At 44.3% G+C, this 13,219-nt stretch overlaps 1 protein-coding gene across 1 annotated transcript in view; it reads right to left on the reverse strand.

Annotated features, from left to right (window-relative positions):
* Positions 1-456: 456 nt before the first annotated feature.
* MARCHF11 (membrane associated ring-CH-type finger 11) overlaps positions 457-13,219 on the reverse strand; it is a 41,530-nt gene continuing 28,767 nt past the window's right edge. Inside the window, exon 5 of the mRNA XM_039522984.1 lies at positions 457-959. Within this exon, the coding sequence (XP_039378918.1) occupies positions 637-959 (323 nt within the window). The 3' untranslated portion in view covers positions 457-636. The remainder of the gene's footprint in view (positions 960-13,219) is intronic.

A 13,219-nucleotide genomic window follows, 5' to 3' on the forward strand; every position in this document is an offset into this window, starting at 1 on the left:
ACTATAAATCATCTGGCTAGAGGGTTACATCACACGAAGAAACAGACTGCTCCAGGACTGGACCAGCTATGGCAGAGGGCACTAGATGAGGAGAGCCCGATATGCTTTGCCCAGGGACAAAGGGGGTGCATGAACAGTGAGTCCATCTTCTACAAGCCCCTATATATCATCTTTCTGAAATGTGACTGAACCTCTACATAGCTAATATACTAAATGATGCACTTAAATATACCTAGAGTTAGTCACAGAGATACCAGTCATTATTTTCCTCAATTTATGCATTTGAAAAACTATATCGATTGAAAAAATACACTTAATGTTATGATAGATGTTTTTGGCTTAAAAGATTGGTTTCCTCATTATTCAAGGCAATGAGAGTTAAATTATATTTTTATAAATTTCAAGTACAAATTGACCAAACTGTGTAATATACCAGACTATAAAAAAGCAAGCAACAACTTTTTCAGAAAAATGTATTTGCAATTCAACTGATCATATAAAAAGCATTAAATGTTTTAAAAGTTGTAAATATTTTTAGAAGTGCTATGGTATCACCATTCATTGCAACTACATTCCGGAGTACTGTAAAGTCAAGGGCACATTATCCTTATTTGTGTAGCACAGTGAGCATTATCTTTACACTGAAGTCACTCTCATCACAACCTCTCCAGAACTGTTGTCTTCTGATGAATCCTCATGAGGTCTCATTCGATTGAACAGATGCAGCAATACATAGCCACACTGAAATCTTGGAGAGGTTAACTGTGTTGGATGAATTAAATTTCTGTTTCTAAATGCAGTTAGTGGTAACCACAATGTCCTACCCGGTGAAGATGCTCCTCGATTGCTCTCTTCTATGTCTGTAGCTTTATCATAATTTAATACATCCCAGTGAAGATTAACAGCCCTCCAGCGCTTAAACACTCTGTAAACTGATGCACCTTCATGTACAATTAGTCCTGAAATTTAAGGAAAGAATGATTAGTTACTACACAATAATCTTGGACTCCATTTTAAGAGGGAATGAATAAAGATGTAAATTTAACCACATTTATCATATTGCAACTGGCAGGTGCCTATCAAATTAAGATGAGGATCCCTGTGAGTATCTTAACTCTAATAATACAAATAACTGTCCATAAAAGATACAGAGGACTTATACAATCAGCCAGTAATTTATCTAAACTATTTCAGGTAAACTTTAGGTCCATTCAGAGTGTACATCATAATTTTACCTCCTCTTCCTTACCGTCAGTGTAATGAGAATCTAAATTTTTAAATGAAAGTTTCTAGCCTTTATGATTATTAAGAAAACCTTCTGTATGTGAACTGAACATAACCAATGTTATCTGATGCCTTGTCTATACTAGAAAAGTGCATTGGTTTAACTAAATTGAAATAAAAATCAATCATTCCATTGCATTAGTAAATTACCAACTGAAACTGAGTTAACCCTTGCATATACTGATTTAAGTTTAGCTTAAGTGCTTCTATGTTAGGGATTTTTACTAGAGGCCTCATCCTCATACAGATCTCCTTCTGTGGATATTCTTTAGTTTGAGCAGCTTATCTAAACTGGTATAAGGCACTCAAACAGATTTAAGAGCGTCCTCCACATTCTTAGTTCTTCTCTGTGTACCTATAGCCTGACACAGCCTGAAACAACAGTTGTAATAAGTGTGAATTCCCCCTATTACTCCAATGTGGCATTAATTCTGAAAATTATCTCAGGAAAATAACTGAGATGTCAACATTAACTGTTATTTCACAAGCAGGGTTTGGAGTGGTGGACTTTATTCTTTCTGTTCAAATCTCAGAAGGCCAGAGAACAGGGATCCATTCTTGAGATTTGCAGAGATCCAGAGAATCTTTTTAAGTATCCCTCAATGGAAACATGGCTCATTTGATCTCCTGTATAGAATCACTTACTCTTAGGCTCACATCCAGCAAATATTTACATACATGCTTAATTGTCAGTATGTGACTTCAGTGGAATTGACTTCAGTGGAATTATTCATATGTTCAAAGCTAAGCATGTGTTTAAGTATTTACAATATTGGGCCTTTACTAATAATGCTTATTGCTGTGAGTAGTTTCATTGGCTGGATTCTATTTGTAGGATCAAGGCCTATCAGAATAGTAGTTCATCAAAGATTAAACACTCAAAAGAAAATATATCTGGAAGCTTTAGCCAAGTCATCTCCAGTGAGTAATACCAGTGACTGAAAAGAAATAATTCTCATAGAGAAACTTTAGTTTTTCCCTTTTGTCTTAAATTTTAAAAAAATAGAAAACTTTAGCAATTTTTAATAGGCACTGACAAATCTTTACAGAGAAAATTAAGATATTTTTGTTTTGAGAGATGGATTTTTTTAAGGTTGCTAGCGCTATAGTTCAATTGAAAATGTGGTTGGTTCCAACTAGGATTTTTTTGGTTTTGAAAAGGGAAACTTGTGGTGTGTCACCATAAGTTTTTTCTTTTTCAAACTTTCTGTAAGGGAAAAAAAGGAGGAGATGTGATGTCCTAAAATGGTTAATGTCCCATATTGTCACTATCAACAAAGCCAGCAGAATATTAGATGTTCACTGCTCCTCTCAACTATGGCTGTTTTTTTCATGTAGCTAAATGACATATTTTGAGCTTGCAATAAAATTGCTTCATGTTTTATAAACCTGCTGCCTGTGTATTTAGGAAATTGAACTATAATGAACATGAAGTTAGCCACTTATTGCCATATTTACCTGATAATGATCAGGATTCTGATTATCATCAGTGAAGGAATTACTGGCAAGGAAAAGATACCAAATTTCATTACTGAAATACTTAACGTAACTCTATTTTTCATCAATACTAAAATGTTTCTAAGATTATTTGCTACTCTGTTTGTGACTATAGCGTCTAGGAAATATTCCTTTTCTACTCTTGCCCATATGAAAAATTATCTGTACAATTCAATGACTGAAGATCACCATGAATGGTTTAGTTCATGGATGGATGCTTTTTCATCAAGAGATGATCCAGGACATAAACAGATTGAAAGAAAATGCAACTGATTGCTTCGGAAGATAGCCAGGACCTCAATGCTTATTGCTTGCCTGAATCATTAGGAAGTATGCAATTCACTGGATTTAATAAAGAAAAAGCTAACTTGCATTCTGGTCTGCCTTGTTTCCCAGTAGTAAAATTGTAGAGCTGTTACTGTGTAGCCAATCATTAGAAGTATGATTGAATAGATGGTGTCAAGCCCTGCATCAAAAGTGTGAGGGAAAAGGACAAGTGGAAAATCCTGGCACTGAAGAATCAGAGCCTTTTTCTGTCATCTTCTTAGTGAAAGAAGTGTTAACAATAATTGATTTCTGAATGTATTGTCTTCATGGAGTCTAATTGTAGGAGTTGTGTGTTTAGCCAGGGAGCTACAAAAATATTTGAGAATAGTAGCTGGCTTTTGAGAGTTCACACTATTCCCTTGATCCCAACAGTCATAAATAGAGGACACAAATATCTGGTCCCCTCTAACCATCCTTCAATTCCCCTCTACCTCCAGAAGCCCTATTGTACTTGGGATCTAAAGCAGAAAAGATCCATGTTGCTCTATGGAGGGAATATGTTTGAGAACAAAGAGTTGTGGTTTCTCCTTCTAACACTACCTCCCCAGGACCACACTGTAGGAGACTAGTTAGTACTGATTCCCTGAGGACAGCTGAGAAGTCCTGCTAGCTAACAATGACTTGAACCACTGCCCTCTCAAAGCCTGTTTCTGCCCTTGATGCCATTTTAGGAAAGAGTGATTTGTGACTTCCTGTAGCAGCCATAAAGACTTCAGGTAAGGGCACACTGTGGATATATGATATTGAAGCTGCCATCCTCCTAAGCTGAGTGAATCCTGAGCTTCAGCTCATTCATAATGACTGGCTGTATAGTCATATCCACTTAGTTTTTGACCTGAGATGGTTTAACTTTCTACAAAGGCCACAAATGATCTCTTCGACTTTCTAAATTGCTTAGTCCTGTCTAAGTAGTAGCTCTCTGGATATATAGGGTGTACAATTTTCCTTCCAAAGCTCTAGACATTCTGGTGAGGTGAAGACAAATAGTGATATAAACTGACTGAGATCAAAGTCCAACACAGTTCTTACCAGAAATGTGAAGTGATTCCTAAATACAATCATATATTTATGTTGTACAGTATAAGATCTGTAGGCCATAGCTCTTTATGGCAAGGACTCTCTCTTTAGTACATCCTTGGCACTGTATGAACATAATGGGGCCATGATCCTGATTAGGCCTTTAAGTGCTACTGTAATTTAAATTATTAAGGGCCTGCAACTCTGCTGGGTCTCTTTATTTGCCTTCTTATTTTTCAACCATTAAAGTGCACTCACATTACATTTACAAACCTTTCTCTGAAACCATAAGGGCTAAAAACTTTTTTAAATGAAAGCAGATATTCTCATATACTCATTTGTCTCAAGGAGCTGTTGGTTTAAATAAAACACTAAATACCACAAGACTCACAATAAAACAGATCTGGCAACAGTAGATAAGCTAGAAGGGGCAACTTCTGAAGAATTTCCCACCATTTCCTCCCATAACACTGAGTCTGACTCTACATCTGGCACAACTACTGATCCCAGGGACTCAAGTGAAGGGGGTCAAGGGATTTTCATTGGTGCCTTCACCTTCTTGCAGGACACTTTCTAGGGGAGTCCTGGAGGATTGAGTTCCTGGAGCATTGTCCAGATGGATCTGACCTGGCAGAATCCAAGAAAGCTGTATCCTCAGATCTCTAAGATTTAAGCAAACTGATTGCGGTGCGGTCTGGCCAGATCCAACAGTAGGAGCACCTTTTCTTAGGCCTGGTCTACACTAGGAGTTTATGTCAAATTTAGCAGCGTTAATTCGATTTAACCGTGCAACCGTCCACACCAGGAAGCTAATTAGTTTGACCTAGAGGGCTCTTTAGTTCGAATTCGGTACTCCACCCCGACGAGGGGAGTAGCGCTAAATTCGACATGGCTATGTCGAGTTAGCCTATGTGTGGACGGAAATCGACCTTAGTAGCTCCGGGAGCTATCCCACAGTGCACCACTGTGTTGACGCTCTGGACAGCAGTCCGAGCTCAGATGTTCTGATCAGCCATACAGGAAAAGCCCCGGGAAAATTTGAATTCCTTTTCCTGTCTGGCCAGTTTGAATCTCAATTCCTGGTTGGACATCGGGGCGAGCTCAGCAGCACTGGCAGCGATGCAGAGTTCTCCAGCAGAGGAGTCCACGCAATCTCAGAGTAGAAAGAGGGCCCCAGCATGGACTGACCGGGAAGTCTTGGATCTGATCGCTGTGTGGGGCGATGAGTCTGTGCTTTCAGAGCTGCGCTCCAAAAAACGGAATGCAAAGACCTACAAGAAGGTCTCCAAAGCCATGGCACTCAGAGGATACAGCTGGGATGCAACGCAGTGCCGCGTGAAAATCAAGGACCTGAGACAAGGCTACCAAAAAATCAAAGCGACAAACGGACGCTCCGGAGCCCAGCCCCAGACATGCCGCTTCTACGAGGCACTGCATGCCATTCTCGGTGGGTCTGCCACCACTGCCCCACCAGTGACCGTGGACTCTGAGGATGGGATAGTGTCGACGGGCAGTTTCTCGGCGATCTTCGCGGATGGGGAAGATGAGGAAGGGTTTGTGGAGGACGAGGCAGGCGACAGCGCTTACAATACTGCTTTCCCCGACAGCCAGGATCTCTTCATCAGCCTCACAGAGATCCCCTACCAACCCTCCCCAGCCATTAACCCGGACTCTGAATCAGGGGAAGGATCAGTCGGTAAGTGCTATAAACATGTAAACATTTATTTTTTAAAAAACAGGAATAAAAACTATATGAAAAGAAGGTCAATACATATAGGGATCTAACAGAAATCCTCTTGGGACAGTTCCACGAAGCTCTCGTAGAGGTACTCGAAAAGCTTCTGCAGGAGGTTCCTGGGGAGAGGTGCCTTATTGGGTGCTCCGTGGAAGCACACTCTTCTGCGCCAGGCCATCCTGAGGTACAGTGGGAGCATTGCCTCGACCAGCATGGCAGCACAGGGCCCTGGTCTGTGCAGGGATTCACGCAGCATGCGCTCTCTGTCTCTCCTAGTGACCCGCCTCAGGGTGATCTCACTCGGCGACTGCTGCATCTAATTAGGGGAATTACTGTAATGTTACTATTGTGAATGCTTGACTTTTCCTTTGCATAACAATGACCGTCGTTTAACAGCCACGTGGTGGAGGTTGCAGAGGGAAAGCATACAGGGTCAGACTTTATGCTTTCCAGATTGCCTGCAGCAGGAGGGCACTGCTATCCATTAACTGTTAAGCAGCCTAAAGTTTACGGCTTACCAGGCCTGGCTGCTACATGGATTCTGCTGTCCTGCCCCGCTTGTCCGATCTCCAGTGCAAGACCCCAGGCAATGAAAGCGAATGCCGAAAATTCGAACTTGTCCTGAGAGCACATGAGATAGGTGCCCTGTATGGTCTTGTTCACAGAAACTGAGTAGACTGTGTTCAGTGTTCGCAAACATGTATCTTTGCAAGGAAATCACTTCCTTTTTCCCATCACACAGCTGCGGCTCTTTCCCGAACTGCCCCAGCATCCCCCTCACAGAGGCTGGCGCAGATTAGGCGGCGAAAGAAAAAGACTCGGGACGAGATGTTCGCTGAACTGATGGCCTGCTCCAGAGCCGAGGCGGCCCAGCAGAGCCAGTGGAGGGAGACCCTCTCTCAGCAGCAGCGCTCACACAGCGAACGGGAGGACAGGTGGCGGCAGGAAGACCAGCAGGCGACTCAAACGCTGCTTGGACTAATGAGGGAGCAAACGGACACGCTCCAGCGCCTTGTGGATGTTCTGCAGGACCGCAGGAGCAGAGAGCCCCCCTGAAGTGTATCTGCAACCGCCCTCCCCCGCCACAAAGTCCTGTCTCCCCCTCACCCAAAATCACAAGAAGGAGGGGCGCTAGGGGCCGTGAAAACTGTCACTCCACCCCAGCAGAGCGCTCATGTACCAAACAGCTCTCATTCCCTAAAGTATGAGAATTGCTTCCCTTCCTGGCTCACCCAATCCAAAATCCCAGTTTCATCCCCCAACTGTGTAGTTGAGTATTAAAAATAGTTTGCGGTTCATTACTGTTTCCGTCATGTTTCTTTGCAGAAGACTTTGTGTGAAGGGGAGATAGGGGTTTGTTAATTGCATAGGACAGCCACCATTACCAGGGTACAGACATGGGGGCAGGATCAACAGCAGGTCACACACAGAGTGCAGTCACTAGGCACCCGCGTCACTCTGGGAGGTGTCTGCTGCCCCAGGTCAGTCTGGGAGGTGTATGCTGCCCCAGGGTCCGAGCGCCTGGCATCCACAAATGGCAAGGCAGGCTGCCCTTACCATGCCCTTCCACCCTAGCCATGAACCTCTCCGATGCCCTGAGCCACAGCCAGAGCCATCATCCCCCTACACCTACTCACCCTTCCCACACCCCTCACCCCTTCCTGCAAACCCACCCCTTCCTGCACACCCTCCTGTAACCGTCCTCCCCGAGACCGCTGTAGGAGCAGGAGCCTGTCAGTCCTCGAGTGTAGAAGCGGTCTGTACATCACTGCACACCGTACCCACCACAGTCTGCATCCCTGTTTGAACCCTTTAACGCGAATTCGTTAGTAAAGAAAACTTTGTTAATTAAAAATGTTCCAATAACTTTATTTTTAAACGTCTGTTGGAAGGGGGGAAACCTGGTGAACGGGGTATGTAACCGCTGAAAAAAGTCAATAGTAACTGAAACAGGGGCAGGTTCAGCTTCTCTGTAAAGAGACTGGACAGTCATAGGTTACCCTGCTCTCTGAGGAACCTAGCTTTCAAAGCCTCCCGGATGCACAGCGCTTCCCGCTGGGCTCTTCTAATCGCACGGGTGTCTGGCTGAGCGTAATCAGCAGCCAGGCGATTTGCCTCAACCTCCCATCCCGCCATAAAGGTCTCCCCCTTGCTCTCACAGAGATTGTGGAGCACACAGCAAGCTGCAATAACAATGGGGATATTGGTTTCGCTGAGATCCGAGCGAGTCAGTAAGCTCCTCCATCTCCCCTTGAGACGTCCGAAAGCACACTGCACCACCATTCTGCACTTGCTCAGCCGGTAGTTGAAGAGCTCCTTGTCACTGTCCAGGGCGCCTGTATAGGGCTTCATGAGCCAGGGCATTAGCGGGTAGGCTGGGTCCCCAAGGATCACTGTAGGCATCTCCACATCCCCAACACTTATTTTGTGGTCCGGGAAGAAACTACCTTCCTGCAGGCGTCTAAACAGACAAGAGTTCCTGAAAACATGTGCGTCATGAACCTTGCCCGGCCACCTGACGTAGATGTTGGTAAAACGTCCCCTATGGTCCACCAGTGCTTGCAGCACCATTGAAAAGTAGCCCTTTCGGTTAATATACTGGCTGGCCTGGTGGGCCGGTCCCAGGATAGGGATGTGAGTGCCATCTATAGCCCCACCGCAGTTTGGGAATCCCATCGCGGCGAAGCCATCTATGACAACCTGGACGTTTCCCAGGGTCACTACCTTTGAGAGCAGTAGGTCAACGATTGCGTGGGCTACTTGCATCACAGCAACCCCCACGGTAGATTTGCCCACGCCAAAGTGGTTCGCTACTGACCGGTAGCTGTCTGGCGTTGCAAGTTTCCAGAGGGCTATGGCCACTCGCTTCTGCACACTCAGGGCTGCTCGCATCCAGGTGTCCTGGCGCTTCAGGGCAGGGGCCAGCAACTCACACAGTTCAAGGAAAGTGCCCTTACGCATCCTGAAGTTTCGCAGCCACTGTGATTCATCCCAGACCTGCAGCACTATGCGGTCCCACCAGTCCGTGCTTGTTTCCCGGGCCCAGAATCGCCATCCCATAGCATGAACGTGACCCATTGCCACCATGATCTCCGCGGCGTGGGATCCCGTGCTTTCTGAGAGGTCTGTGCCACTCTGACACTTCATGTCCTCACCGCGCTGCCGGAGCCTCCTCGCCCGATTTCTCAGCAGCTGACTGTGGAAGAGGTGGACGATAAGGTGCGAGGAATTGACAACGGCCATAAGTGCAGCGATGATCGCAGCGGGCTCCATGCTCGCAGTGCTGTGGCATCCGCGCTGTCACTGACCAGAAAAGTGCGGTAACAGATTTCCCGCCGGCGCTTTCAGGGAGAGAGGGCGGGAGTGACGGTTGAATGACGACAGTTACCCAAAACCACCCTCGACACATTTTTCCCCCAGCAGGCATTGGGGGCTCTACCCAGCATTCCAATGGGAAGCGGGGACTGCGGGAACTGTGGGATAGCTGCCCAGAATGCACCGCTTCCAATGTCGATGCTTGTCCCGTTAGTGTGGACTCACAAAGTCGAATTAGTGTCCTTAGTGTGGATACACAAATTCGAATTCATAAGGTCGAATCCACAAATTCGACCTAAGTTAAATCGAACTACTCTTGTAGTGTAGACATACCCTTAGTGTGATGTCTTTCAGAAATAGTACCACTGTAAGAACTTTCCTTGGCTCCATACAAAGAATCTGAATCCTGAGCCCATGGAACAAATTTCAAAAGTCCCTGCAAACACCTTTAAAAGAAGACAATCCTATTCAACCTGTGATTTGGCATCAGGCTACAGCACCAAAACTGGCTTTGTCACCTCAAAAACTGTACAATTAATGGATTTTTCAGTTCACTAGCAATTACCTCTTCTCCTACCCCCCTAAAAAATCATTTTGTGTCACACCAAAACCAAAATTTTCCAAAATGTTTGGCAAAGCAAATAGTCTACAATTCATTTCAGGTTGAACAAAATGTTTCATTTTGATTTTGATCATTTCTAAATGCTTTGATTTTTTAAAATAAAATTAAGGCAAATTTTGAAAGTACTTTTTGAACCAAAAAGCAAAAAGTTCACTTTAAAAATGTTAAAATGATTTTTTTCAGAATTGTTAAGACTTTTTTTACTTAAAGAATTAAGCAAAATTGACACAAAAACATGAAATATTTCAGCATCACTAAGGCCTGGTCTACACTAGGCGTTTAAATCCACACTAGCAGGCACCTTATATCGATTTTAATGGCTCTTTGGTATTAACATATCGGATTAGGGTTAGTGTGGCACAGTGCACCAGTGACCGCTCTGGACGCAATCTGAACTCGGATGCAGTGGTCAGGTAAACAGGAAAAGCCCGCGAACTTTTGAATATTTCCTGTTTGCCCAGCGTGGAGCTCCGATCAGCGGGTGGCGATGCAGTCGAAATCAAAATAAAAAGAGCTCCCGCATGGACCATGCGGATGTGATCGCTGTAAGGGCAGGCAAATCCGTTCTATCCGTTCTATCAGCGCTCCGTTAGAATCCTTTTTAAAAATCTCCAGACAGAGCAGGGACTCAGCGCACTGCAGCGTGACAAGCGTAACGGAAAGCCAAAGAATCAAATGGATGCGCATGGACTGGAGGACTGAAGCTATCCCACAGTTCCTGCAGCCTCCTAAAATTATTTGCATTCTTGGCTGAGCTCCAAATGCTTCTAGGGTCAAACACAGTGCCCGCGGGTCAGGGCATAGCTTGGCCATCTACTCACCCACCCCCACCCACCCCAGAAGCGAAAGGTAAAACAATCCTCTGACTCTTTTACATGTCACCCTATCTTTACTGAATGCTGCAGATAGCGATAGTGCAGCACTCAACACCAACATCCTTGCTCCCCCACCCGTCATGGGCGGCTGATGGTACAAAAGATGGAAATCCATCCTCATCATCAGCATAAGCTGATCGTACAAAATGATGGAAATCTATCCTCATGATCAGCTTCAGCTGATGGGACAAAAGGACTGGTAACCGTCCTCGTCATCAGCCTATTGGCCCTAATTTTTTCTGGTGGATGGATGGTGCAATATGGCTGGTAACCATCCTCATCATAGCAACAGGGGCTGAGCTCCATCAGCCCCACCCTTCATGTGTAAAGAAAAGATTCAGTTGCCCCTGGACTAGCAGTGGGATGCTGGGCTTCTCTCCTACACACTGCTTAATGTCCTGTCTGGACTATCATAGCAGCTGGAGGCTGCCTTCCACTCATTTCTCACTAACAAGTCAGTGTGTCTTATTCCTGCATTCTTTATTAATTCATCACACAAGTGGGGGGACAATGCTACGGTAGCCAAGAAAGGCTGGGAAGAACGGAATCAACAGGTGGGGTTGTTACAGGAGCACCCCTGTGAATAGCATACAGATAATTTCTGGCTCTGACACAGAGCAGGTGGTTCTCTAGCACACTTGCCTATATTAGGCAGCACAGATTCTATTTTTAGATGGATTGACTCAGGAGTCATTCCCAGCCAATGGTACAAAACGATGGAAGGTACAATATGGCTAGTAACCACTCTTGGCTTTTGCGCCTGGCTGATTGACCAAATGGTACAAAAGGACTGGTAGCCATGATCATCCTCAGTTCCAATTTATGGAAGGGTTTGGATGGTGCAATATGGCTAGTAACCATCTCTGCTGTCATGCAAAAGCAAAGCATGCTTCTGTGTAGCGCTGCTGAATCGCCTCTGTGGCGGCATCTAGTACACATCGGTGAGAAATAAGCTCCATGATTGCCATGCTATGGCATCTGCCAGGGCAATCCAGGGAAAAAAATGCTTGTCTGCCGTTGCTTTCCCAGACGAAGGGAGTGACTGGACATTTACCCAGAACCACCGCGACAATGATTTTTGCCCCATCAGGCACTGGGATCTCAACCGAACTATGGGATAGCTAGGAATAGCTACCCACAGTGCAACACTCCAGAAATCGCACCACCGATTTAATGTGTTTAGTGTGGATTTTATAAAATCTGTTTTACAAAACCGGTTTATGCAAATTCGGAATAGTCCCGTAGTGTAGACGTACCCTAAATCTGCATTTTTTTGCTGTAAAACATTTAAGCTGAAATATTTTGTCCAGCTCTAGTTGCCATGCTACTCATGCCAGAGGACATCTTCCAGAAGACGGTCTCCCAGAATCGTGCCTCTTGGAGGAGCAGATTCTGGAGCAAAGTCTTAGTCCTTGTGGGCCCTTTTAGAGTTGGCCTTGACAACTTTTAGTTAAATGCTCTTCCCTGTGGAATAAATTGCCTGTCTCAAGTAGGGACCATCACAGGACATAAGGAAAACCCTTTAAAACTATTGTTTAGATGGGCCCACAAAAATGTGTGAATTGATCAAACAATTAACATGAAATATAATTAAATCTAACTTTAACAATACAACTATTTAAAAAACCATTTACAACTAGATTTGTTTAACATGAAGGAAAAGAGTTGGTGAGTAGAAAGATACTGCAGTACAGTTAGAGGAAGAGGTTATTTATACCATTGCTCTAAAGAATGTTAGAGTGGGGGAATTGTACACACACTAACTGACAACTTACTACTTCAAAAAGGTTCCGTTACCACGTGCTTAGTCATTCTTCTCCAATAGTGTAACTTTGTGGAGGCAATGTGATGAAGGAGAGCAGCCAGGTCCAAGCAATGGAAGAGTGGGAAGCTAATGTACTATTCCTTAAGGAATCCTTAAAGTTTTTGAATCCTAAATTCCTTTAATGAAAACACCTTGAGCACCCTCTCTCTCTCTCTCTCTCTCTGATAATCCCAACAGGGACTCACTAATCTCTGGCAATATCCATGTGTACAACTTTGACTGGCCACAGTTCCATTTAGTTCAAATGTGAAAGACTTCTCTGCAAATCTTGCATGCTCTGGAAGTTTTCCTGTGATAACAACTTCATGCCCAGTTCAGATGCAGAATTGCATAGAGAATTGCCATATTTGACACTGAAGTGATTAGAAGGGGATGCTGTAAGGAGGGACCCAGAATTCCCAGGGAAGATCAGAAGAGGATGAATTGAACAACGGACACAAATTTAACCTACATGTTAAAATGTGTAAGTTAAATTGATGTTGATAGAACACTGTCCTGTGCATAGAGAGTAAGAAGAGTCTTGTAATACAAGGCAACTTTATTCTTTGTTAAATGTTACAAAAGTGAACTTCCTGTAAAACTGGATAGGCTGCAAATGGAAATGAACAGAGAATCCACATAAGTTATTTAGTGGGTGGCATACTGGTGAGCTGTAAGCTTTGACAGTTTTCTCTTGGTACAAATGAATGACAAGGCTGGCAGATTAAAATGTATGAGACATT

Source organism: Mauremys reevesii, linkage group 2 (genome assembly GCF_016161935.1).
Source record: "Mauremys reevesii isolate NIE-2019 linkage group 2, ASM1616193v1, whole genome shotgun sequence".
Taxonomy (NCBI): domain Eukaryota; kingdom Metazoa; phylum Chordata; order Testudines; family Geoemydidae; genus Mauremys; species Mauremys reevesii.